This window comes from Heptranchias perlo, chromosome 2, assembly GCF_035084215.1.
Source record: "Heptranchias perlo isolate sHepPer1 chromosome 2, sHepPer1.hap1, whole genome shotgun sequence".
Taxonomy (NCBI): Eukaryota; Metazoa; Chordata; class Chondrichthyes; order Hexanchiformes; family Hexanchidae; genus Heptranchias; species Heptranchias perlo.
In genome coordinates this window covers 99151790-99179276 of record NC_090326.1, presented here as the reverse complement: position 1 = coordinate 99179276, position 27487 = coordinate 99151790, and the positions used below count along the sequence as shown (strand labels likewise).

Genomic DNA, 27487 nt, shown 5'->3' with positions numbered 1-27487 from the left:
CTCCATCCCCATAGAAATAAAGGCCAATATTCCGTTTGCCTTCCGGATCACCTGCTGCACCTGTATGTTGACTTTTTGTGTTTCATGTATGAGGACACCCAAATCCCTCTGTACCACACCATTTTGTGGTATTTCTCCATTCAAATAATATTTTGCTTTTTTATTTTTCCTCCCAAAGTGGATGACTTCACATTTTCCCACATTATACTCCATCTGCCAAATTTTTGCCCAGTCACTTAACCTGTCAGTATCCCTTTGCAGACACTTTGGGCTCGATTTTTGCACCCCCGAGCAGGTGCGTTCGTGGCGGGGAGGCTGCGAAAATCGGGGATTCCCGGGGCGGGTCTGGAGCCCGGCTCCAACCCGCCCACTTCCGGGTTTCCCAGTGACGCGCTGACATGCGCGCGCAGCCCCCGCATGTGGGACTCCCGCCGGCATTTAAAGCTGGCAGGGTGACACTTGAAGTAATTAACAAAGTACTTCAGGTCGTTTACAGACCTGATTCACCTGATATTTTAGGAGGGGTGGGATTTTCAAGTCAACTGGGACTGTTTCCCGTACTGGGGGAAACACTCCCAGTTGAAATGGATGTGTTGCAGCCATCAGCCTGTGGCAACTGCAGAGGTCCATTTGACAGGTTGGGGGGGAGACCCTCACTCATTGCAGGAGGCCACTCTGTCACTTTGGACAAAGTTTGGCCTTCACCACCCGCCTAAGAATAAAATTCACAAACTTGCACACTTACCCCGGTGTCCAGACACATTTACCTACCTTGCGGACCCCCTCAAATGTAGATCTTCCAGATGGGGGCCGCCGTAGCTGCAGTCATGACCTCCTCGGAGGACAAACAGCATCACCAGCCTCGCCGGCCACGCCGTCCACGTCTGACACATGGAGCTCCACAACACAGTGCTGTGACACATCCACCTGCACAGCAGGAGGGAGGGCAACGGCAGAGAGAGATGCGTCACAGAAGGCACTACCCTCGCCACAGGGTCTACAGACCGAGGCTCAGCTTCCTGGACCTCTCTGAGCAGCAGTGCACACGGAGGCTCAGAGTCACCCGACATGTAGTCATGGACATCTGCAGCCTCCTTCAAGCCGAGCTGCCCCTGGCTGGCCCGAGCACCATCTTCTTACCTGTCGCTGTCAAAGTCACCACTGCCCTCAACAGCTTCTCCTCTGCATCCTTCCAGGGTGCCACCGGGGACATCGCCGACGTCTCTCAGTCGTCTGCACAAAAGAGCCCTGCAAAGACACCTACACCCACTCTGCAGTGACACAATGGGTGTCATCAGGTGTGGGTCTTCATAGTGATCCTCAGGAAAGGGCATTATTGCACAAACCAGACAAGATTCGCAAAGACGTGGCAGTAGTGACAATATAATATGTTATGCGAGTTGATCAGAAATTAAATATAAGTAAAAACCAAGACAAACCCTCAAACACCCTTGTGCATCCCCTTCATGCTCACGACACGTTTGCCTTACGCTTCCGACTGCACATATGTGATGCATGCCCTGTGGCTGCAGCACAGGTAGTGGCAGGTTGAGTGAGGCTGACTGTGAAAGAGATGCATGAGAGGGTGAGTATGAGATAGAGCCATGAGATTGTATGAGGATTGGGTTGAGTGGTAGTGGTGGGATGAGTGCTGGCGAGGTAAGTAAGTGCAGGTAAGATGAGGATGAACTTTGAGTGGGTGTGAGGAGTGACGTGATAGAGTAGTGTTGGCATGTCAGAAGGAGATGTGGGGTGGGGGCGGTGATGTGGCAGAGGGAATGTAGGGGAAAGTGTAAGTGTACTCACTTCGGCTGACCTCGAGCCAGGCCTTCTAGGTGGCAGAGGCAGGCCACTTCCTCCTGCCCGCCAGGGGGAAGATCTCTGTCCTGCCCCTCCTCCTCACCCCATCCAATAAGACCTGGCGTGAGGCATCATTAAACCTGGGAGCAGCCTTCCCCCTGGGCTGCTCCATGCTGTAATTTTAGCTCCTTTCTGCAGCATCAGTCAGTGGAGGACTGCCCCTTTAAATAGGACTCCTCCAGCTGACAGCCTAAGCTGCGCGCAGTCCACCCGCTGCGCAGCTTTCCAGCGCGAAACCCGGAAGCAAAGTTAAGTGGCTGCAATTAGCCTGCGATTGCGTGCCAAACCCACCGATTTCACTGGGCGCGTTACCCACGCGGCCAGTCGACCCCCCACTGCGAACCCGCCGCCCTCCTAATATCGGGCCCTTTGTGTCCTCATCGCAACTTGCTTTTCCACCTATCTTTGTATCATCGGCAAATTTGGCCACAAGACTCTCTGTTCCTTCATCCATGTCATTGATATATACTGTAAATAGTTGAGGCCCCAGCACTGATCCCTGCGGCACCCCACTAATTACAGATTGCCATTTTGAAAATGACCCTTTTATCCCGACTCTTTGTTTTCTGTTAGTTAGCCAATCCTCTATCCATGCCAGTATATTACCCCCAACACCATGAGCTCTTATCTTGTGCAGTAATCTTTTATGTGGCACCTTATCGAATGCCTTTTGGAAATCCAAATATACTGCATCCACTGGTTCCCCTTTATCCACCCTGCCCGTTACTTCCTCAAAGAACTCTAATAAACTTGTCAGACATGATTTCCCCTTCATAAAACCATGTTGACTCTCCTTGATTGTATTATGAGTCTCCAAATGTCCTGCTACTACTTCCTTAATAATGGATTCTAGCATTTTCCCAATGACAGATGTTAGACTAACTGGTCTACAGTTATCTGCTTTCTGTCTCACTCCCTTCTTGAATAGGGATTTTAAGTTTGTGGTTTTCCAATCCGCTGGGACCTTTCCTGAATCTAGTGAATTCTGGAAGATTACAACCAATGCATCCACTATCTCTGTAGCCACTTCCTCTAAGATCCTCGGATGCAAGCGATCAGGTCCAGGGGACTTGTCAGCCTTTAGACCCATTAGTTTACCAAGTACTTTTTCTCTAGTGATAGTGATTGTTTTTAGTTCCACTCTCCCCTTTGCCCCTTGATTTTCTACTATTATTGGTATGTTATTAGTGTCTTCTACTGTAAAGACAGAAACAAAATATCTGTTCAATTCCTCTGCCATTTCCATGTTTTCCATTATTATTTCCCCAGTCTCATCCTCTAAGGGACCAATGTTTACTTTAGCTACCCTCTTCCTTTTTATATACTTGTAGAAGCTTTTACTATCAGTTTTTATATTCCTTGCTAGTTTACTCTCATAATTTATTTTCTCCCTCTTTATTATTCTTTTAGTCATCCTTTGCTGGTTTTTAAAGTTTTCCCAATCTTCAGGCTTACCAGTAATCTTTGCCATGTTGTATGCTTTTTCTTTTAACCTGATACCATCCTTTACTTCCTTAGTTAGCTATGGTTGGTTCACCCTTTTTGTGGAGTCTTTCCTCCTCACAGGAATATATTTTTGTTGCGAGTCATAAAATATCTTTTTAAATGTTTGCCACTGCTTATCCACCATCATACCATCTAATCTGTTTACCCAGTCCACTTTAGCCAGTTCCGCCCTCATTCCTTTATAATTGCCCTTATTTAAGGTTAATACAGTAGTTTCAGACCCAAAATCCTCGCTCTCAAATTGGATGTGAAATTCTATCATGTTATGATCACTGCTTCCCAAGGAATCCTTTACTTTGAGATCATTAATTAATCCTGTTTTGTTACCCATTACCAGATCCAAAATGGCCTGTTCCCTGGTTGGTTCCCCGACGTATTGGTCTAAGAAACAGTCCCTAATACACTCTGTGAACTCCTCTTCAGAGCTATTTTTGCCAATTTGATTTGTCCAATCTATGTGAAAGTTAAAATCGCCCATGATTATTGCATTACCTTTTTTACAAGCCCCCCTTATTTCCTGATTTATATTTTGCCATACGGTGTAGCTACTGTTAGGGGGCCTATATACTACTCCCACCAGTGATTTCTTTCCCTTGCTATTTCTTGCCTCCACCCAAATTGATTTGACATCTTGATCTACTGAGCCAAGATCATTTCTCACTATTATACCAATTTCATCCTTTATTAACAGAGCTACCCCACCACCTTTACATTTTTTCCTACCCTTCCGAAATGTTCAATAATCTTGAATATTTAGCTCCCAATCTTGGTCACCTTGCAACCACGGCTCTGTAATGGCCACAAGGTCATACCCATTTGTTTCTATTTGCGCCGTCAATTCATCTATCTTATTACGAATGCTGCGCGCATTCAGATAAAGAACCTTTAAATTTGTCTTTTTACCATTCTTTCCTACCCCGGCCCCATTTGCTACAGCACTCTTATGTTTGTAGGCTCTGTCCCTTCCTGACACACTCTGTTTATCATTACCCCCATCACTTTCCTGTACTACTTTCTTGTCTTTTCTCTTTATCAATCTAAACTTTGCCCCACCTGAGCCCTCCCCCCCCCTTTATTTAGTTTAAAGCCTTCTCTACCGCCCTAGTTATTCGGTTTGCCAGAACACTGGTCCCAGCATGGTTCAGGTGAAGCCCGCCCCAACGGAACAGCTCCCTCTTTCCCCAGTACTGGTGCCAGTGCCCCATGAATCAAAATGCACTTCTCCCACACCAATCTTTGAGCCACGCATTCATCTTTCTGATCTGATTTACCCTGTGCCAATTTGCTCGTGGCTCAGGTAATAATCCGGAGACCATAACTACTTGCTGCATAAAAACATTTTTTCTCATGTCGCCTTTGGTTCTTTTGCCAATCACCTTAAATCTGTGTCCTCTGGTTCACAATCCTACCACCAATGGGAACAGTTTCTCTTTATTTACTTTATCTAAACCCTTCATTATTTTGAACACTTCTATCAAATCTCCTCTCAGCCTTCTCTGTTCTAAGGAGAACAACCCCAGCTTCTCCAGTCTATCCATGTAACTGAAGTCCTTCATCCCTGGAATTATTCTAGTAAATCTTTTCTGCACCCTCTCTACGGCCTTCACTCCCTTCCTAAAGTGCGGTGCCCAGAATTGGATACAATACTCCAGTTGTGGCCGAATCTGTGTTTTACAAAAGGTTCAACATAACTTTCTTGCTTTTGTACTCTATGCCTCTGTTTATTAAGCCCAGGATCCCATAAATTTTTTTAACCGCTTTCTCAACCTGCCTTGCCACCTTCAAAGATTTGTGCACGTATACCCCCAGGTCTCTCGGTTCCTGCACCCCCTTTAGAATTGTATCATTTAGATAATATTGCCTCTTCTCGTTCTTCTTGCCAAAATGTATCACTATGCACTTCTCTGTCTATGTCCTCTTGCAGTCTATTACTATCCTCCTTACTGTTTACTACACTGCCAAGTTTTGTGTCATCTGCAAATTTTGAAATTGTGCCCTGTACACCCAAGTCCAAGTCATTAGTACATATCAAAAAAAGCAGTGGTCCTACTACCGATGCCTGCGGAACACCACTGAATACCTTCCTCCAGTCCGAAAAACAACCGTTCACCACTACTCTGTTTCCTGACACTTAGCCAATTTTGTATCAATGCTGCCACTGCCCCTTTTATTCCATGGGCTTCAGATTTGCTGACAAGCCATTGTGTGGCACTTTATCAAACGCCTTTTGAAAGTCCATATACATAACATCAACTGCATTGCCCTCATCAACCCTCTCTGTTACCTCAACAAAAAACTCAATCAAGTTAGTTGCCTTTAACAAATCTGTGCTGGCTTTCCTTTACTAATTCACACTTGTCCAAGTGACTATTAATTTTGTCCCAGATTATCGCTCCTAAAAGCTTCTCCACCACCACCAAGGTTAAACTAACTGGACTGTAGTTGCCAAGTTTATCCTGACACCCTTTTTTGAACGAGGGTGTAAGATTTGCAATTCTCCTGTCCTCTGGCACCACCTCCGTATCTGAGGCGAATTGGAAGATTATGACCAGCACTTCTGCAATTTCCACCTTTAATTCCCTCAGCAACCTAGGATGCATTCCATCACTGGGATGGGAACCTGAGCAGGGAGACAGAGGAGGGGGAAACAAGGATAGAAACAAAAGACAGGAATCGAAGAAGCAATAGTGGAAGGCAGAGAAAACAAAGGCAATAAACAAATAGGGCCATAGTGCAAAATAAAACTAAGATGACTAGCAATCTTAAAAAGACAAGTCGAAAGGCATTGTGTCTTAATGCACGGAGCATTCGCAATAAGGTAGATGAATTAACAGCACAGATAGATATTAACGGTTATGATATAGTTGCAATTACGGAAACATGGCTGCAGGGTGACCAAGGATGGGAACTGAACATCCATGGGTATTCAACATTTAGGAAGGACAGGCAAAAAGGGAAAGGAGGTGGGGTAGCATTGTTAGTAAAGGAGGAAATCAATGCAATAGTGAGGAAGGATATTGGCTCGGAAAATCACGATGTGGAATCTGTATGGGTGGAGCTAAGAAACACCAAGGGGCAGAAAACATTGGGTGGGGGTTGACTATAGGCCCTCAAACAGAAGTGGAGATGTAGGGGAGGGCATTAAACAGGAAATTAGAGACGCATGCAAGAAGGGTACAACAATAATCATGGGTGACTTTAATCTACATATAGATTGGTCAAACCAAATTAGCAATAATACTGTGGGGGAGGAATTCCTGGAGTGTGTACGTGATGGTTTTCCAGACCAATACGTTGAGGAACCAACTAGAGAACAGGCGATCCTAGACTGGGTATTGTGCAATGAGAAAGGATTAATTAACAGTCTTGTTGTGCGGGGTCCCTTAGGGAAGAGCGACCATAACATAATAGAATTCCTCATTAAGATGGAGAGTGAAGTAGGTGAATCCGAAGCTAGGGTCCTGAATCTAAATAAAGGAAATTACGGAAGTATGAGGTGCGTGTTGGCTATGATAGATTGGGGAACTTTACTAAAAGGGATGACAGTGGATAGGCAATGGCTAATATTCAAAGAACATGCGCAGGAATTACAACAATTATTCACCCCTGTCTAGCGCAAAAATAAAACAGGAAAGGTGGCTCAACCTTGGCTTACAAAGGAAATTAGGGATAGTATTAGATCCAAAGAGGAGACATACAAAATTGCCAGAAAAAGCGGCAAGCCTGAGGATTGGGAGCAGTTCAGAATTCAGCAGAGGACAAAGAGATTGATTAAGAGGGGAAAAACAGAGTATGAGAGTAAACTAGCAGGGAACATAAAAACTGACTGTAAAAGCTTCTATAAATATGTCAAGAGAAAAAGATTAGTGAAGACAAATGTAGGTCCCTTACAGTCAGAAATGGGGGAAATTATAACGGGGAACAAAGAAATGGCAGAACAAATAAACACATACTTTGGTTCTGTCTTCACAAAGGAGGACACAAATAACCTCCCAGAAATGTTAGGGAACCAAGGGTTTAGTGGAAGGGAGGAACTGAAGGAAACCAGTATTAGTAAAAAAAATAGTGCTAGGGAAATTAATGGGGCTAAAGGCTGACAAATCCCCAGGGCCTGATAATCTACTTCCCAGAGTACTAAAGGAAGCGGCCCTGGAAATAGTGGATGTATTGGTGATCATCTTCCAAATTTCTATAGACTCTGGAACAGTTCCTACAGATTGGAGGGTGGCAAATGTTACCCCACTATTTAAAAAAGGAGGGAGAGAAAAAACAGGGAATTACAGACCAGTTAGCCTAACATCAGTAGTGGGGAAAATGCTAGAGTCTATTATAAAAGATGTGATAACAGAACAGTTGGAGGGCATTAACGGGATTGGACAAAGTCAGCATGAGTTTATGAAAGGGAAATCATGCTTAACAAATCTACTGGAGTTTTTTGAGGATGTAACTAGTAGAATAGATAGGGGAGAACCAGTGGATGTGGTGTATTTGGATTTTCAGAAGGCTGTTGATAAGGTCCCACACAAGAGGTTAGTGTGCAAAATTAAAGCACATGTGATTGCGGGGAATATATTGGCATGGATTGAGAATTGGTTGACAGACAAGAAAGAGAGAGTAGGAATAAACGGGTCTTTTTCTGGGTGGCAGGCAGTGACTCTGAAGCCCTCCCTCTTGCACCATGTCTCTAGCCACGCATTAACCTGCCTTATCTTCCTATTTCTATACTCACTACCGCATGGCACTGGGAGTAATCCAGAGATTACTACCTTTGAGGTCTTGCTTTTTAACTTCCTCCCTAGCTCCTGAAACGCTAGCCGCAGGACCTCATCCCTTTTCTTTCCTATGTTGTTAGTACCCACATGGACCACGACCTATGGTTGTTCTGCCCTCCGCAGATTGTTCTGCACCCTTACCGTGATGTCCTTTATCCTGGCACCAGGGGGGCAACGCACCATGCGGGACTCACTTCGACAGTCACAGAAACACTTGTCTGTCCCCCTGACTATCGAACCCCTTATGACTACTGCATTTCTACACTTCACTGTGCCCCCCTGTGCAGTCCTTTGCCCCATGGTGCCATGCTCAGGACTGCACTCTCTCCAGGTGTCGTCACCCTCATTGGTGTTCAATGCTGAATACTGGTTTGAGAGTGCCACACACCCAGAAGATTCCTGCACTGCCTGCCTCTTCCTGCCCTTTCGGATGGCCACCCACTTGCTATCCTGAACTCTCTGTGGCTGCAGGGTGACCACCTCCTGGAATGTACACTCCAGGAAACCTTCAGCCTCCCTTATGCTCTGCAGTGACTCCCGCCGCCCCTCAAGCTCAGAAACCTCAGCTTGAGTTCAAGCAACTAGAGGCATTTCCGGCACATGTGGACGTCTATGAAGCTTCCTGAAGTTCCCACATGGCGCAGGATTTCCAGGCAATGGGTCTCAACTGCCCATCCATTATATTTAGAAACCTTTTTTTTCTAAACTCTCTTTAGATACTCGATTATTATTAATTTATAATTAACTTTCTATGTTTCTATGTTTTTTCTACTCTTTCCTCATAACTAAATTCTCTGATACTAGGGGTTGTGGCCCTTTCTTGCAGCACTCCCAGGGCTTAAATGCTCCTTTGTAGTTTGGTGACCAAAACTGAACTTTATATTCAAGGTACGGTCTAACCAGAGCACTATGCAATTTTAGCATGACAACTTGTGCTCGACTAATTTGACTATATAGTTCAACATCTTAATTCAATATCTCGTTTGTTTTGTTGATTAACGCTCCGCAGTGACTGGACATGTTGAGCACTGAGTCTACCACTAGATCTTTCTCAATTTCACTCTTAGAGGATGGGTTTCCTGTGTCTACCCTATACCCTCAGTCACTTTCTCTCGTCCAATTTTACACGTCTTACAATCTTGTACAATCTAGTTTAGCATCATTCATGAAGTACGTATTCGGCCCATTTTTTTCTTCAGCGTACAATGCTTATCCATATTTAGTTTCTCATGCCAGTAGTAGGCCCACACAGATTTGATCTAACTTGTTTTGTTGGTCTTTGGCTGCTTTTTAAGGTTCAACTGCACTGTCTCTCCCCCTCCCCCTCCAGTTTGGGTTCCCCTGCAAATTTTGACTCTTGATTTTCTGAAGCTAGGCCATAATACACCTTAGAAACAGTACAGACCCAGTCATCGATAGTTGAGGAATTCGACTCACACTTTTCCACGATCTCAATGTCACTGATACTTGATTTTTCCTACTCTTCAACCAATTTCTTACTCACTCCCAGGTTTTACCTTGACTTACCACAACTTAAAGCTTAAATAGCAACCTTTTGTGTTGATCTTAGTCAAAGGTTTATGAAAGTCTAGATACACCAAACCGAAAGGCTTTCCACAGTACACCTGGGATGTCATGGCCTCAAAAAAAAAAGTCAAAGAGATTAATAAGACAAGGTATCCCCTTATGAAACTATAGAACCATAGAAAAGATACAGCACAGAAGGGGGCCATTCAGCCCATCGTGTCCGCACCGGCTCGAAGAACAACCAAGTGCCCATTCTAATCCCACCTTCCAGCTCCCGGTCCACAGCCCTGCAGCTTACAGCACTTTAGGTGCAGGTCCAGGTACTTTTTAAAAGAGTTGAGGGTCCCTGCCTCTACCACCATTTCGGGCAGCGAATTCCATACACCCACCACCCTCTGGGTAAAAACATTTTTCCTCATGTCCCCTCTAATCCTTCCGCCAATCAGCTTAAATCTGTGTCTGCTAGTTCTTGAACTCTCCGCTAGGGGAAACAGGTACTTCCTGCCTACTCTATCTGGGCCCCTCATAATTTTGCACTCCTCAGCCTCCTCTGCTCCAAGGAAATCAATCCCAGCCTATCCAATCTCTCCTCGTAGCTGCAATTTTCAAGCCCTGGCAACATTCTTGTAAATCTTCTCTGCACTCTCTCCAGAGCAATTACGTCCTTCCTGTAATGTGGTGACCAGAACTGCGCACAATACTCCAGCTGTGGCCTTACCAGCGTTTTATACAGTTCCATCATTACATCCCTGCTTTTGTATTCTATACCTCGGCTAATAACGGAGAGCATTCCGTATGCCTTCTTCACAACCTTATCTACCTGTACTGCCACCTTCAGGGACCTGTACACATGCACTCCAAGGTCTCTCACTTCCTCTACTGCTCTCAATACATTCCCGTTTACTGCGTATTCCCTTTTACTGTTTGCCCTCCCTAAGTGCATTACCTCACACTTCTCCGGGTTGAACTCCATTTGCCACTTTTCCGCCCACTCCACCAACCCATTGATATCTTCTTGGAGTCTACAACTATCCTCTTCACTATCAACTAAACGGCCAATTTTTGTGTCGTCTGCAAATTTGCCAATCATGCCCCCTACATTCAAGTCCAAATCATTAATATATACCACAAACAGCAAGAGATCCAACATTGAGCCCTGTGGCACACCACTGGAAACGGATTTCCATTTGCAAAGACATCCATCGACTTTTACCCTTTGTTTCCTGATACTGAGCCAATTTTGGATCCAATTTGCCACATTTCCCTGTATCCCATAGGCTTTTACCTTTCTAACCAATCTGCCATGTGGGACCTTGTCAAATGCCTTACTAAAATCCATGTAGACAACATCCACTGCACTACCCTCATCAATCCTCCTTGTCATTTCCTCAAAGAATTTAATCAGATTTGTACGCCATGACCTTCCCTGAACAAATCCATGCTAACTATCCCTGATGAAACCATGCCTTTCCAAGTATTGATTCTAATAGTTTGCCCACCACCAAGGTAAGACTGACCGGCCTATAATTGTTCGGCCTTTCCCTCGTACCCTTTTTAAACAATGGTACTACTTTTGCAGTCTTCTAGTCCTCCGGTACCTCCCCTGTATCTAGTGAGGATTGGAAAATGATCCTCAGAGCATCTGCTATTCCTCCCTGGCTTCCTTCAATAGCCTAGGAAACAATCCATCCGGCCCTGGTGACTTATCAACTTTCAAGGATTCCAGTCCCTCTAGTACTTCCTCTCTCGATATGTTTACCTTATCCAATATTTCACACCTCTCCTCTTTAACTACTACGTCCGGATCATCCCTTTCCTTTGTGAATACGGAGACAAAATATTCATTTAAAACCCTACCCACATCCTCTGCTTCTACACACAAGTTACCCTTATCATCCTTGATAGGTCCCACCTTTTCCTTAGCTATCTTCTTGTTCTTAATGTACTGATAAAACATCTTTGGGTTTTCTTTAATCTTACGAGCTAATAATTTTTCATGCCCTCTCTTTGCTTTCCTTATTTCCTTTTTTACTTCATCCCTGTACTTTCTATACTCCTCTAGGCTTTCTGCAGTATTTAATTTTCTGTGACAGTCATAAGGTATGATGGTAGCAGTTTTCTAGTTTATTATCATACAGGGTAATCCTCAAGATTATCCTTGATAATCAATTTCAGAATCTATTGTATATTAAAAATGGTGAGTGGCCTCACCATTCAAAAGAAATTGTACCTGTAGGTTATGCTGTGAGCACATTGTTAGGTGACATACTGTTACATGATAGGGCCAACTAAAGAAAAAAATTGGAAAGCCAGTACTGGCAATGTACAGGATAAAAGCAACATTTAAAAATCAGCTGGGAAAGATGATAAACATCTCATAAAAAAACAGAGGAATTTTAAACCAGAAATAGAATGGAAAATCAAAGTTTAGGAACGATGTGAAAAGCACCCATGAATGGCCACGGCTGAATGCGATTTAACTGAAAACGTCCTCGTAAACCCTGCATGCAACCGAAGCAAAGCCACACCAAAAAGGAAATAAGCAAGTCGGCCTTAAAATACAGCCACCCAAACGATAAATGATCCAAAAATCAAAGAGGAAACCTGGGCAAATAATGCCTAACCAGTCTCAACAGAACAACTGGATGTTAAGAACAAGTCAGAGCCCAACCACCATTTCCCTTCCCCTCACTCCTCTCCCCCTTTCTTTGTCTCCCCTCCTCTCATTCCTACTCTCCTCTCATTCCTTACCCTTCTCTCATTCCTCCCCTCCTCTCATTCTTCACCCTCCTCATTCCTGACCCTCCTTTTTCGTTCATGGGATGTGCGCGCCGCTGGCAAGGTCAGCATTTATTGCCCATCCCTAATTGCCCTTGAGAAGGTGGTGGTGAGCCGCCTTCTTGAACTGCTGCAGTCCGTGTGGTGAAGGTTATCCCACAGTGCTGTTAGGCAGGGAGTTCCAGGATTTTGAACCAGTGACGATGAAGGAACAGCGATATATTTCCAAGTCGAGATGGTGTGTGACTTGGAGGGGAACATGCAGGTGATGTTGTTCCCATGTGCCTGCTGCCCTTGTCCTTCTAGGTGGTAGAGGTCGCGGGTTTGGGGGGTGCTGTCGAAGAAGCTTTGACGAGTTGCTGCAGTGCATCCTGTGGATGGTACACACTGCAGCCACGGTGCGCCGGTGGTGAAGGGAGTGAATGTTTAGGGTGGTTGATGGGGTACCAATCAAGCGGGCTGCTTTGTCCTGGATGGTGTCGAGCTTCTTTAGTGTTGGAGCTGCACTCATCCAGGCCAGTGGAGAGTATTCCATCACACTCCTAACTTGTGCCTTGTAGATGGTGGAAAGACTTTGGGGAGTCAGGAGATGAGTCACTCGCTGCAGAATACCCAGCCTCTGATCTGCTCTTGTAGCCACAGTATTTATATGGCTGGTCCAGTTTAGTTTCTGGTCAATGGTGACCTCCAGGATGTTGATGGTGGGGGATTCAGCGATGGTAATGCCAAGAGGAGGTGGTTAGACTCTCTCTTGTTGGAGATGGTCATTGCCTGGCACTTGTCTGGCAATCCTCTCATTCCTCCCTTCCTCTCATTTCTCCCCTCGTCTCATTCCTCCACCCTCCTCCTATTCCTCCCCCTCCCATCTGCCTCTTCGCCCCCACCCCCCCACCACCTTAGTTTAATTATCTCCCTGCTTTCTAGCCTTGCTTGCCCTGAAAACTGCCCATGGTCTTGGTTCCCCATGTGCAATAACATGGGGAATCAACTAGTTTAATAAATAGATAGAAATGGCTCTAGTGGTGTCACCTTTTATAGATGCTAGCAAAGAAAAGTTTAGAAGACCTAAAGAGTACTTACCAATAACAAACATAAAAAAATCAACACAACAGAGAACCCCACAAAATCAAAACTGCAGACAAATCAAGTAGCACTCCTGAGAGTGAACCAGCTAGCAGTAATAGCTGCTTCACTTAGAAGGTGATAGCTAGTTCTGACCTGTCCAACAACAATAATTTGTAGCAATTAAAGTGCTCATTTTATCAGCCATGCTTTATATACTATGTAGAAGCAATAACTAGCTCTCAGGAATGTCAGTGTCGAGCAACAGTTTATTTTTTCAAACCTCTATTCTATCAAAAAAACCAAAAAAATAAAACTTCTTAAAAACAGGCTGGTATTAACAGCTAAATGTTACATAGTAATTGCTTCTGTGTAGTATTTTTATGAAATCATCTTGTTTTTGAAGATGTAAAATCAGTGGAAAGAGGTATTATATGTAAATTGATCACATTTATTTTTGCTTATCAAATAAATGATTTGCATGTCATGCCAAAAAAAGTAAGATTAGATAGATATTATGGGTTTTTCTTTATTTACTTTTTGGGGACAGACAAATGGATTGCAGAATCTTTCCCTGGGCAATTAAGTAAGTTGGGGAGAGTCTGTAATAAAGCAGATTTTATATGTTTTGTTGAAGGAAAAAGCGTGGTTGGCTGAATGGCTTTTTCTCGTTACATGCTTTTTGACATTCTCGATTTATTATTAAACTCCTTTAAATTAGAAAAGGATCAACATTTTCGGGGACTGGAATGAAATAGGTCGATAAGTACTGTGTGGTACAGACTCCTGAAAGGTAGTTTATAAAATATTGAATGAAGATTTTGTGGAAAGAATGACTTCAGATATTTTCTTGCGCAGGAGACGGTTGAAGTATTCTTGAATCATCCATCAGTGAAAGACGACCCAGACTTGGAAGGGCGTACTGCATTTATGTGGGCTGCAGGAAAGGGCAGTGATGATGTCCTCCGAACCATGCTAAGTCTAAAGTCAGACATCGACATCAACATGGCAGATAAATATGGTGGAACAGGTTAGTCTTTAAATTTAAACCACTGGATTGTTTTTGCACTGTAGAGACCTGTGTTTAATATATAGTACGCACTTCAGTTATCATCCATGCAGTTTTAAAAAAAAACTTCGCTTAGTTGCAGTCCATAATGGGGAATGTATGGTTGCTGATTAATGGCTTGCTGCGTGTTAAACTTAGCATCTGATGAAAATGCTCATATTTTATTTCTGGCCATTCCTGGAATAAATAGCTACAGGTTCTGAGACTTGCAATAAGGAGGTGGGAAAGGATTTTTTTTTTAAGTTTAAAAAAGCCTATTTAGGCCTGAGAGCTGCTTTAATTTATTGCCTGATTAAACTTTATCCATGTAGGTGTTTTTTTATTCGTTCATGGGATGTGGGCATCGCTGGCGAGACCAGCATTTATTGCCCATCCCTAATTGCCCTTGAGAAGGTGGTGGTGAGCCGCCTTCTTGAACCGCTGCAGTCCGTGTGGTGAAGGTTCTCCCACAGTGCTGTTAGGTAGGGAGTTCCAGGATTTTGACCCAGCGACGATGAAGGAACGGCGATATATTTCCAAGTCGGGATGGTGTGTGACTTGGAGGGGAACGTGCAGGTGGTGTTGTTCCCATGTGCCTGCTGCTCTTGTCCTTCTAGGTGGTAGAGGTCACGGGTTTGGGAGGTGCTGTCGAAGAAGCTTTGACGAGTTGCTGCAGTGCATCCTGTGGATGGTACACACTGCAGCCACAGTGCGCCGTTGGTGAAGGGAGTGAATGTTTAGGCTGGTGGATGGGGTACCAATCAAGCGGGCTGCTTTGTCCTGGATGGTGTGGAGCTTCTTGAGTGTTGTTGGAGCTGAACTCATCCAGGCAAGTGGAGAGTATTCCATCACACTCCTGACTTGTGCCTTGTAGATGATGAAAAGGCTTTGGGGAGTCAGGAGGTGAGTCATTTGCTACAGAATACCCAGCCTCTGACCTCTTGTAGCCACAGTTTTTATATGGCTGGTCCAGTTAAGTTTCTGGTCAATGGTGACCCCCAGGATGTTGACTGTGGGGGATTCGGTGATGGTAATGCCGTTGAATGTCAAGGGGAGGTGGTTGGACTCTCCCTTGTTGGAGATGGTCATTGCCTGGCACTTGTCTGGCGCGAACGTTACGAATGTTACGCAAATGTGAGATATTACTGAAATTAGTGGTCAATAGCGTTACTGTTGTTGTGTTATTTTCCTCCTATTTTGGAAGAATTAATTTTTCATTGCATCTAAAAGTGTTGGTAGGACTGAATGAATCCCACACACAGGCAAATTTTATTTTGTTGACCTTGGGCATAAATAATCGCCTAGCCTGTGCACAGGCCAGGAGGATTGCAGGCTTGTAACGGAATCGTCCTCATTTTCCACCCACTAATTTAAATGAATGGAAAATTGGGTGGGCTTTGTTACAGGCATGCAATCTTCCTTTTCCAATTTTCCCCATGTGCTTTGCCCAGGTGATTATATATGCCCAAGTGCAACTGAGGAAGATCTGTCCCAAATGTTTATCTGCACAACAGCAGCTTACTACATTCTGTGCAATTAAGTGTTTTCCAAATTTTCAGCTGTATTTATGTACTAGAAACCATGTTAAAGTACTTCCTCCAATAAAAAACATTCTTGTGCAGTCTCTGTTGTATAAGATGACATTTGAGTATTTGGTGCCTGGAGACAGAAGTTCATCAAACTACAAAAATGCCTAGGGGGTACAGCTCAAACCAAACCTGAAGTTTTTTTGGTTTTGAATCTTCCTCACTGTAAATTTCAGCTGCTCAGTCAGCTTCTTGTAACCAATTCAACAGCTGCAATTTTATAGTTACTTGGTGGTTAGTTATCATTTTTTTATCAAAATTTTTTTTTGAACACGAGTGGTGTATGTTCTTTGTGTACATTTTTCACTAGAGTTTCTTACCCTTCTGGATCCAACTCTTCTCTCTTCTTGCTTGCCTGCCAGGTTTGGCTCCATGAAGTAGAGACAGACCTTTTTGCTGTTTGCCTCACTCTTGCACTGCCTCACTTGCTTGTGCTATAGTGATGGGTATATTTCTGTCATATGAACTCATTTTCGGGTACCCCGGGCATTCAAATAAGGTTATTGGCAGATTTGTAAGTACGTGCCCAGTGTGTGGCTTTCTAGTGGCAATTCAGGAAGCACGCACAATGGTTTACATTTTCAGAGGCATATTGGCAGGTGTGGTTGAGACCAAGAAAGCAGGTCATGGGTTTACACAAGGAAAGGTCTAAGGCATAATTTTCAACGCTCCAACAAAAGTGAACAAATATTTGGGGCAGACAAATAAACTACAAAAAATAGAAAAATGTACACAGAAGAAAACAATAATCTACACAATACATTGATTTGTCACATTTATGTCCTGAGTAATCTTAAATTAAAGTTCTTGAAATACAATGTGTGGCATTTCCTTTACCTTCTGAAAAGTTTTTACATAAAAAAGCAGTTCAAATCGAATCCGTTTCAAATTTTCAGCCACAATTAAACGCTCAAAGAAACATTTTTGTTGTTTATTGGTACACAAGCTGTGTATGAAAATTTTAAAAGGTGGCTTTCAAGTTCCTCAACTTTTCAGCAACAAGCAGATTTAAAAAACTGTAGTGTGGATAAAAATTACAGTGAGAACCAAATGCAATGGACATTGCACTTGTGGGAGAATAAAAATCAAAGGAAAATGCACAAATATTAATGGGAGAGGAAGGGATGAGTGCAGCTGGGGCAATTCTTAAGGCAAAGCATTCCCTCTCATCCCTTGCAATGAGATTTTTTTTAGGGGGGGTTGAAGAAATCCTGAGCATTTGGAATTCCAACATCAATAATTCCAGGCCCGCAGTGGAAAAGCAGTGCATCATATCCCACTGCACAGGACCTCCAACCAACACTATACACCAGATACATCGACGACATTTTCTTTCTATGGACCCACGGTGAGGAATCACTAAAGAGACTACACGATAACATCAACAAGTTCCATCCCACCATCAAGCTCACCATGGACTACTCCTCAGAATCAGTTTCTTTCTTGGACACACGAATCTCCATCAAAGACGGGCACCTCAGCACCTCACTCTACCGCAAGCCCATGGACAACCTCACGATGCTCCACTTTTCCAGCTTCCACCCTAACCACGTCAAAGAGGCCATCCCCTATGGACAGGCCCTGCGAATACACAGGGTCTGCTCAGACGAGGAGGAACGCGATGGACACCTACAGACGCTGAAAGACGCCCTAGTAAGAACGGGATATGATGCTCGACTCATCGATCGACAGTTCCGACGGGCCACAGCGAAAAATCGCGTAGACCTCCTCAGAAGACTAACATGGGACGCAACCAACAGAGTACCCTTCGTCGTCCAGTACTTCCCCGGAGCGGAGAAACTACGCCATGTTCTCCGCAGCCTTCAACATGTCATCAATGATGACGAACACCTCACTATGGCCATCCCCACACCTCCACTACTCGCCATTAAACAGCCACCCAACCTCAAACAGACTATCGTTCGCAGCAAATTACCCAGCTTTCAGGAGAACAGCGTCCACGACACCACACAACCCTGCCACGGTAACCTCTGCAAGACATGCCAGATTATCGACACAGATACCACCATCACACGAGAGGACACTACCCACCAGGTGCACGGTTCATACTCCTGTGACTCGGCCAACGTTGTCTACCTCATACATTGCAGGAAAGGATGCCCCAGAGCATGGTACATTGGCGAGACCATGCAGACGCTGCGACAACGGATGAACGGACACCGCGCAACAATCGCCAAACAGGAGGGTTCTCTCCCTGTCGGGGAACACTTCAGCAGTCATGGACATTCAGCCACCGACCTTCGGGTAAGCATACTCCAAGGCGGCCTTCGAGACACACGACAACGCAAAATCGTCGAGCAGAAATTGATAGCCAAGTTCCGCACCCATGAGGACGGCCTCAACCGGGATCTTGGGTTCATGTCACACTACACGTAACCCCACCAGCGAACAAATGTTATCTGTTTTTAATATAACGGGTCATTGACTGTCTTCCTTATCTCTCTCTCTCTCTTTTTTTTGGGGGTTTGTATATTCGGTGGCCTTTTTAGGTGACACCTTTCTGTCTGCTCACTGTGATTGCCTTGGCAACGGGCAGTAATCACCAGGCATTGTTCTGTGATTTTAAAATGCGAAGGATTCGAAAATGTCATTTCCACACCACCTGAGGAAGGAGGAAGCCTCCGAAAGCTTGTGGAATTAAAAATAAAATTGTTGGACTATAACTTGGTGTTGTAAAATTGTTTACAATTGCTTACAACACTTATACATGTATACGCTTATCCCCATGTTCTTCCTAACCTATCTAATTCAAATAGTCTATTCACATAGACACAGTCTAGTCCCTTCATTATTTTAAATACGTCAATCAAATCTCCCCGAAGTCCACGCTTTTCCAGAATAAAAAGACCCAGCTCTCTAATCCTATCATGGTAACTAAGGACTTCAGTCTCGTGGCCCTCCTCTGAACCTTATCCTGGGTTCTTCTATGAAGAAATTATCTGTTAGAAACACTGGAAATGAGATTAAGAAACAAATTAAAACAAAAAAAATTGCTACCAGTTAAAGCGATCTACTGGACAGTATAATGTTGATACTCATTATATGAGGATCATAAATTTGTTTTGTGATTTTCATGGTAATTTTTGGGCTGCTCATCTTATATGCAGATTGTTACGGTAGAATATAGCTGTGAGATCAACCTGTCTTCCTCAATTGAATTAGTCAAAAAGGACTTTTGCCTTGACACCTGCCTGGAAACTGACACACAGCTCTTTGGCATAGAAAGAAAATGACAGATTAAGAGATATCTAAAATAAAGGTCACATTTAAGAAAATAACAGCCTTGTAGGAAAGCAAAGGATCAGATTTTCCAGCAAGTTGAGAGCGCTTTGAAAGAACCAAATCACGCCTCTTACAGAAACTACTGATCTGTTTTGGGTTGAACAGGCAGACTGAAATTTTAGAATCTGAAAGTGATGACATTTGTTTTGCCAGACCCACATGGCTACACCCAAAACTGGATAAGCTTAACCATAGAGAAAACCAATGAACCACTGCAAAAAAGCAAGGGGCTTCGCAGTGATAAAAACACATTATAGGAATTTTGAAAGGATGCTTCAGGTGCCAGGATTGATCTGTGGGAGCTCTGCAATACAGTCTGGCTAAAGTCTCAAGGATAATGATGTTGTACTGCATGCTACACAATTTTACCTTAAAAGAGGCCTCCTCAAGGAGATCCAGGAGTAAGAAGACATTCAATCACTTCCGATGGAGGGAATCAAGAAGACAAGCAGCAGTCGCATGAAGAAGATGCAGAGCACCACCTGTTGGTGACTACAAGACATCTAATCATTTCTGACAATCAGGAGTGGTGTTTGCCTAGGCTAGGCCTGTCAAAGGTTCAGTGTAGGGCCCCTACATTTTATTAGACAATGATACTATATACTACCTACTTAATGTGGTGGAAAATCTGCACACATACGATTGACGAAAGGCATGTTTGCAATAGGTAACATAAGAATAGTTGACAAAATGAACCTGGGGTTCACATACACAAATCTTTGAAGGTGGTAAGCCAAGTTAATAACGCTGTTAAAAATGCATACAGGATACTGGGCTTTATAAATAGAGACATAGAGTACAAAAGCAAGGAAGATATGCTAAACCTTTGTAAGTCACTGGTTAGGCTTCAACTGGAGTATTGTGTCCAATTCTGTGCATCACGCTTTAGGAAGGATATGAAGGCCTTGGAGAAGGTGCAGAAGAGATTTATAAGAATAATACCGGGGATGAGGGACTTCAGTTATATGGAGAGACTAGAGAAGCTGGGATTGTTTTGCTTAGAGCAGAGACGGTTAAGGGGAGATTTAATAAAGGTGTTCAAAATTATGATGGGTTTTGATAGAATAAATAAGGGAACTGTTTCCACTGGCTGGTGGGTCGGTAACCAGAGGACACAGATTTAAGGTAATTGGCAAAAGAGCCGGGGTAGATGAGAATTTTTTTATGCAGTGAGTTGTTATGATCTGGAATGTATTGCCTGAAAGGATGGTGAAAGCAGATTCAATAATAACTTTCAAAACAGAGTTGAATATGCATTTGAAAAAGAAAAAATTGCAGGGCTATGGGGAAAGAGCGGGGGAGTGGGACTAATTGGATAGCTCTTTCAAAGAGCATGGTATGAAGGGCTGAATGGCCTCCTTCTGTGATGTCTGATTCTATGATTCTATGAAATCAGGAGACCTTCTCTTGACTACTATATTTGTCTACTGCATAAACAGACCTGCCTACAATCACCCCTCCTCTGCACCACAAAAATGCCTGCAGCTATAGACACTTGCCTGTGTTTATCCATAGGCCCTTCAATTACTTGGTAACTATCAAATCCTGAGCTATGCTTATTGACCACTGTGTACATGAATCCATGGCTGGGAGTTTGTTCAATTTCACCTATATCCTGTTGTGCACTAAGTACTGCTTACCCAATATTCCTGTCCTTGCTTATCTATCTAGAGTCCCTGTGCGCCAATGCACTGAATTTAAAATCTTTATCCTTGTCTGCACTCCACTTCACCCACCCTACCTCTGCAGCCTCTTCCAACCTTGCATCCCCTCTTGAATCGTTCGGTCCTCTAACTCTGTTTTTTGTGCATCTTCCCCCCTGTTCATCCCAGCATTGGTGGCAGTGCTTCAGCCACCTCAGCCCTACACTCTGGTATTCACTTTCTAAATCCCTGCAGCTCTCCACTTCTCTCTCCACTTTTAAAAGCCTTGTCCATGCCTATCTTTTCAACCAAACTTATGGTCATGTCTCCCAGCTCACTAGCTACTCAGTTATTTCTTTTATCTAATTTTAGTTTCCCCCATTAAAGGCACTGTATAAATGCAAGTTATTATTGTTTCACCTGCTTAACCTTCTCGGGAGCCCTAACTGTACACACCTTAACCTGAGACTTCAGTAGCTTAGAAAAAGAAGTTTGTGGAAGTCAGAGTGAAGGATGTAATCTAAGACTTCAGATTTACCCACCCAAAAGATAAGAATACAAGTGAAATACTCACCTATAATTTCTAGTAGAATTTATGCCTCGACCGCCGCTATTATTAGCCATAGAGCTATACCCATGACCTCCAGTATAAATAACGTAGAGGAAGAGCTTTATCCGCAGAAGTAGTCTAACATGCATCATTAAAACTTACATAATGACATTTAAATTAGAAAACACAACCTCACAAAGGAAGGCAGGAAGTGATTGTTATGTAAAGACCCAACCTCTATCCCACTGTCCCACCCAACTGCCCTAGTAACAGGATCACCTAGAAAAGTCTCCTGAAAGGAGACAACATGGCAGGTTCAGCGTGTTCTGTCAGGTTATTTTAATCAATATTATTTGTAGTGTATGTTCAGGGTACTATATCCTGCAACCCAAGGACAATTTGATTTTTAATTAGTAGTTACTTTGTAATGTATGTAATCAAGTTTTTATTCAATGGTATCACTCAAACTGGATGTCAGGGGTATTTGTACATTAAACTACAGTCAAATGTTAGGGAAGAGCTAGGGTGCCCCCTTTGGTAACCACAGGCAATGTCACAATTGCTGCATGCTGTGGCTTTAGTTTCTCACACAAAAAGTGGTGCAGCACTAAAATTAGGGTGTGTTCATTGCTAGCGTTGTCTAGCATTGCTTAGCTCCATGGTGACAAATGGATACTGTGCCATAAGTAATTCAATCCATCTGTCTATCCATAGACGCTGACAGTGCTGAAAGCTTTTCATTGTGTAGGTTAATGGTGAAAGTGAAATTCCTCCTCCTTAGTGTAGGAAACAAGTAGCACATTTGCAGAAGCCACTCTACAGTGCTGTCGTCAGTTACTGGACATGACGGTAGCTGAGCTAGCTGTGCAAACAAAGCCCTTTTTGTATTTGCCTGGCCTGAGAATCCCCTTGGTCACTGTGACTCCATCATTGAAAATCTGGATTACAAGACGACTTGTGTACTTGGAGTGGGAAACAAGCAAACAGCATCAGAATGACTGATAGTGGAAAAAAGCAGGCCATGCTGACACAGCAGCTCTTTATTGTTGTGCCGTTATTGGCATCCCATATGCTACTTGTTTAACAGATTAACAACATCTATTTCATAAGAAGAGGAGCATGAAGCAGAATTGGGAGTTCAGGAAGGGTCAAAACTTGCCAGTAAAAGACCTGAATGAGCCAAATCTTCTGAACAGCGGGAGATTGCTTATCTAATTCTTTATTTCTTACCAGCTATAGAGCCTGTTGAACATTTGACATAAATCCACAGCTGATTGCTATGCACTCAGTTGTAATGGCTCATTCTTTACCATGACAACAAAGATAGTGAATGCTCAGACAGAAAAAAAGGTTTTAGAAAATGACTTACAAAGTGACTTAACAGTTGCTTTTAAGCTCCCCTGTATAGTACCAAAACATGTTTTCTTTGTCCTTCATGAAATGTAACAAATTTTTACAAATATATTTTAATAATCTGTGACCCTCAAATTCCATGACCATAGAAAATACTGTAGAATAGTTGTTACGGCATACGAGAGCGAGGGTCCTTACAATGAACACACCCTAATTTTGTAGAACACAGGGTCGTGCCTGCAGTCCATCTTGCATCTTAACTCAGCACAGCTCTTATCTCAGCTTTGCTATAGGGAGGGGAAAACTTAGAAGGAAAGACATGCATTTTCTACTCTTATGCAGAGCGGCATTGTTAGAGAACTGGGAGATAGTATTCCACACTAAGAAACGGGAAGGAGAGAAAGTAGTCTTAAAGACTAGATGGGGTCACTTTTCCTCATCCCATTGCCCAATGTGCACCAGGAGTGGTGACCGAAGATGGAGTGTCTTGACACGTATTTTCTAGGGTGTTCATGATGTTGGTTTGAAGAGAAAAGTGGATAAACAATTGAAGCAGAAGATTCAGGACTATAGGGAGAGAACAGGACAGTGGGTTTAATTTTGGATTGCTTTAGCAAAGAGCCAACACATATGCCATGAACTAAATGGCCTCCTTCTGTGCTATTAAGGTCAGTGGTTCTAAGTCATGCAATTGTTAGCCATGATCCTCATATGTGTTACAGAGTGGTCTACCTTACATTAAGAATACCAACGGCTCTATGGTGTGGCAGAGGTCCTTAATTCAATTCCTGATTTCTGCTGAGTTAATAATCCGAGCAGAGTGGACATTGACAATTGACTTCAGTGTTCTCAGCATAAGAGTGATAATCAGCTCCTGATCTCTGTCCATGAACCTCTGCTGTAAAATATTGGGTGGGCACAGATCAGGCTCATTTGTGATGCTCTTCATAGGTAAATATCCTGCTGAGCATTGCTGTCTAGAATCTCACATGAAGAATGCCATTGTCGAACACTAGGTTGTCGATGGTGACAAATAGGTCTCAGTCCTATGTAAAGTAAGTAGGCAGCATCATATTTCATCTCTCTCAATGGAAATATTGACTTGTTCTTCGATAACGTAGCATATGTCCTCCCACTATCAAATTCTGGAAGAAATTCTATGTCTCCAGAGGGTAAATCATCACTTATCTTTCAGATGAGCATTAATCACTTGGTAGAGGATGGGCTCAATAGCAAATAGATCAACACCTTTACTGATATCTAACCGGGCATGGTAAAAATACAAATAATAAAATACTGTTGCAGTATATTTCTAAGCCCTATAAATACAAACAGTAGATTTATTTTTATTATTTGACCAGAGTGTTACGGTTTGAGCTTTTTTTCAAAACATTTATCTTCTCTTCACAAGAAAAAAGCAGTTTCTTTAAGCAGACAAAGTCTCCTGAGATCCGAAATATGTGTTTTCCTGTGTGCTATATATGAGTTAAGAGTGCCCAAGTTTAACAATGATCAATAACAGTTCATTAAAGATCATGTGGATTAGCCAGCACGTTCCTTTGTCTTTCCTGAAGGGCAGAAAATACTATACCATCAGACCAACATAGGCTACAACTGAAAGTCAGATTTATTAGAATCATAGAAAGATTACAGCACGGAAGGAGGCCATTCGGCCATTGAGTCCGCGCCAGCTCGATGCAAGAGCAATCCAGCTAGTCCTACTACCCCGCCCTATCCCCGTAGCCCTGCAAATTTTTTCCTTTCAAATACTTGTCCAGTTCCCTTTTGAAGGCCATGATTGAATCTGCCCCTTGGGCAGTGCATTTCAGATCCTAACCACTCACACTGTAAAAAAGTTTTTCCTCATGTCACCTTTGGTTCTTTTGCCAGTCACCTAAAATCTGTGTCCTCTGGTTCTTGACCCTTCTGCCAATGGGAACAGTTTATCTCTATCTACTCTGTCTAGACCCTTCATGATTTTGAATACCTCTATCAAACGTGGCAAACATTTAAAAAGATATTTTATGACTTGCAACAAAAATATATCCCTGTGAGGAGGAAAGACTCCACAAAAAGGGTGAACCAACCATGGCTAACTAAGGAAGTCAAGGATGGTATCAGGTTAAAAGAAAAAGCATACAACATGGCAAAGATTACTGGTAAGCCCGAAGATTGGGAAAAGGCTGACAAGTCCCCTGGACCTGATGGCTTGCATCCAAGGGTCTTAAAGGAAGTGGCTACAGAGATAGTGGATGCATTGGTTGTAATCTTCCAGAATTCACTAGATTCCGGAAAGGTCCCAGCGGAATGGAAAACTGGAAAAAGTAACACCCCTATTCAAGAAGGGAGTGAGACAGAAAGCAGGTAACTATAGACCATTTAGCCTATCATCTGTCATTGGGAAAATGCTAGAATCCATTATTAAGGAAGTAGTAGCAGGACATTTGGAGACTCATAATACAATCAAGAAGAGTCAACTTGGTTTTATGAAGGGGAACTCATTTCTGACAAATTTATTGGAGTTCTTTGAGGAAGTAACGGGCAGGGTGGATAAAGGGGAACCAATGGATGCAGTATATTTGGATTTCCAAAAGGCATTCGATAAGGTGCCACATAAAAGGTTACTGCACAAGATAAGAGCTCATGGTTTTGGTGGTAATATACTGGCATTTTTTTTTTATTCGTTCACGGGATGTGGGCGTCGCTGGCGAGGCCAGCATTTATTGCCCATCCCTAATTGCCCTTGAGAAGGTGGTGGTGAGCCGCCTTCTTGAACCGCTGCAGTCCGTGTGGTGATGGTTCTTCCACAGTGCTGTTAGGAAGGGAGTTCCAGGATTTTGACCCAGCGACGATGAAGGAACGGCGATATATTTCCAAGTCGGGATGGTGTGTGACTTGGAGGGGAACGTGCAGGTGGTGTTGTTCCCATGTACCAGCTGCTCTTGTCCTTCTAGGTGGTAGAGGTCGTGGGTTTGGGAGGTGCTGTCGAAGAAGCCTTGGCGAGTTGCTGCAGTGCATCCTGTGGATGGTACACACTGCAGCCACAGTGCGCCGGTGGTGAAGGGAGTAAATGTTTAGGGTGGTGGATGGGGTGCCAATCAAGTGGGCTGCTTTATCTTGGATGGTGTCGAGCTTCTTGAGTGTTGTTGGAGCTGCACTCATCCAAGCAAGTGGAGAGTATTCCATCACACTCCTGACTTGTGCCTTGTAGATGGTGGAAAGGCTTTGGGGAGTCAGGAGGTGAGTCACTCGCCGCAGAATACCCAGCCTCTGACCTGCTCTCATAGCCACAGTATTTATATGGCTGGTCCAGTTAAGTTTCTGGTCAATGGTGACCCCCAGGATGTTGATGGTGGGGGATTCGGCGATGGTAATGCCGTTGAATGTCAAGGGGAGGTGGTTAGACTCTCTCTTGTTGGAGATGGTCATTGCCTGGCACTTGTCTGGCGCGAATGTTACTTGCCATTTATGAGCCCAAGCCTGGATGTTGTCCAAGTCTTGCTGCATGCAGGCTCGGACTGCTTCATTATTTGAGGGGTTGCGAATGGAACTGAACACTGTGCAGTCATCAGCGAACATCCCCATTTCTGCCCTTATGATGGAGGGAAGGTCATTGATGAAGCAGCTGAAGATGGTTGGGCCTAGGACACTGCCCCGAGGAACTCCTGCAGCAATGTCCTGGGGCTGAGATGATTGGCCTCCAACAACCACTACCATCTTCCTTTGTGCTAGGTATGACTCCAGCCACTGGAGAGTTTTCCCCCTGATTCCCATTGACTTCAATTTTACTAGGGCTCCTTGGTGCCACACTCGGTCAAATGCTGCCTTGATGTCAAGGGCAGTCACTCTTACCTCACCTCTGGAATTCAGCTCTTTTGTCCATGTTTGGACCACGGCTGTAATGAGGTCTGGAGCTGAGTGGTCCTGGCGGAATCGAAACTGAGCATCGGTGAGCAGGTTATTGGTGAGTAAGTGACGCTTGATAGCACTGTCGACGACACCTTCCATCACTTTGCTGATGATTGAGAGTAGACTGATGGAGCGGTAATTGGCCAGATTGGATTTGTCCTGCTTTTTGTGGACAGGACATACCTGGGCAATTTTCCACATTGTCAGGTAGATGCCAGTGTTGTAGCTGTACTGGAACAGCTTGGCTCGAGGCGCAGCTAGTTCTGGAGCACAAGTCTTCAGCACTACAGCTGGGATGTTGTCGGGGCCCATAGCCTTTGCTGTATCCAGTGCACTCAGCCGTTTCTTGATATCACGTGGAGTGAATCGAATTGGCTGAAGACTGGCTTCCATGATGGTGGGGATATCGGGAGGAGGCCGAGATGGATCATCCACTCGACACTTCTGGCTGAAGATGGTTGCAAACGCTTCAGCCTTGTCTTTTGCACTCACGTGCTGTACTCCGCCATCATTGAGGATGGGGATGTTTGCAGAGCCTCCTCCTCCCGTTAGTTGTTTAATTGTCCACCACCATTCACGACCGGATTTGG

The 27487-nt window shown here is 43.8% G+C and overlaps 1 protein-coding gene across 3 annotated transcripts in view; it reads left to right on the top strand.

Annotated features, from left to right (window-relative positions):
- The window catches only part of invs (inversin), a 351132-nt gene that overhangs the window by 181694 nt on the left and 141951 nt on the right, over positions 1-27487 (top strand). For all 3 annotated transcript variants that reach the window (XM_068004896.1, XM_068004906.1, XM_068004888.1), the window contains one exon: positions 14364-14535. In XM_068004896.1, coding sequence (XP_067860997.1) covers positions 14364-14535 — 172 coding nt within the window. The remainder of the gene's footprint in view (positions 1-14363; positions 14536-27487) is intronic.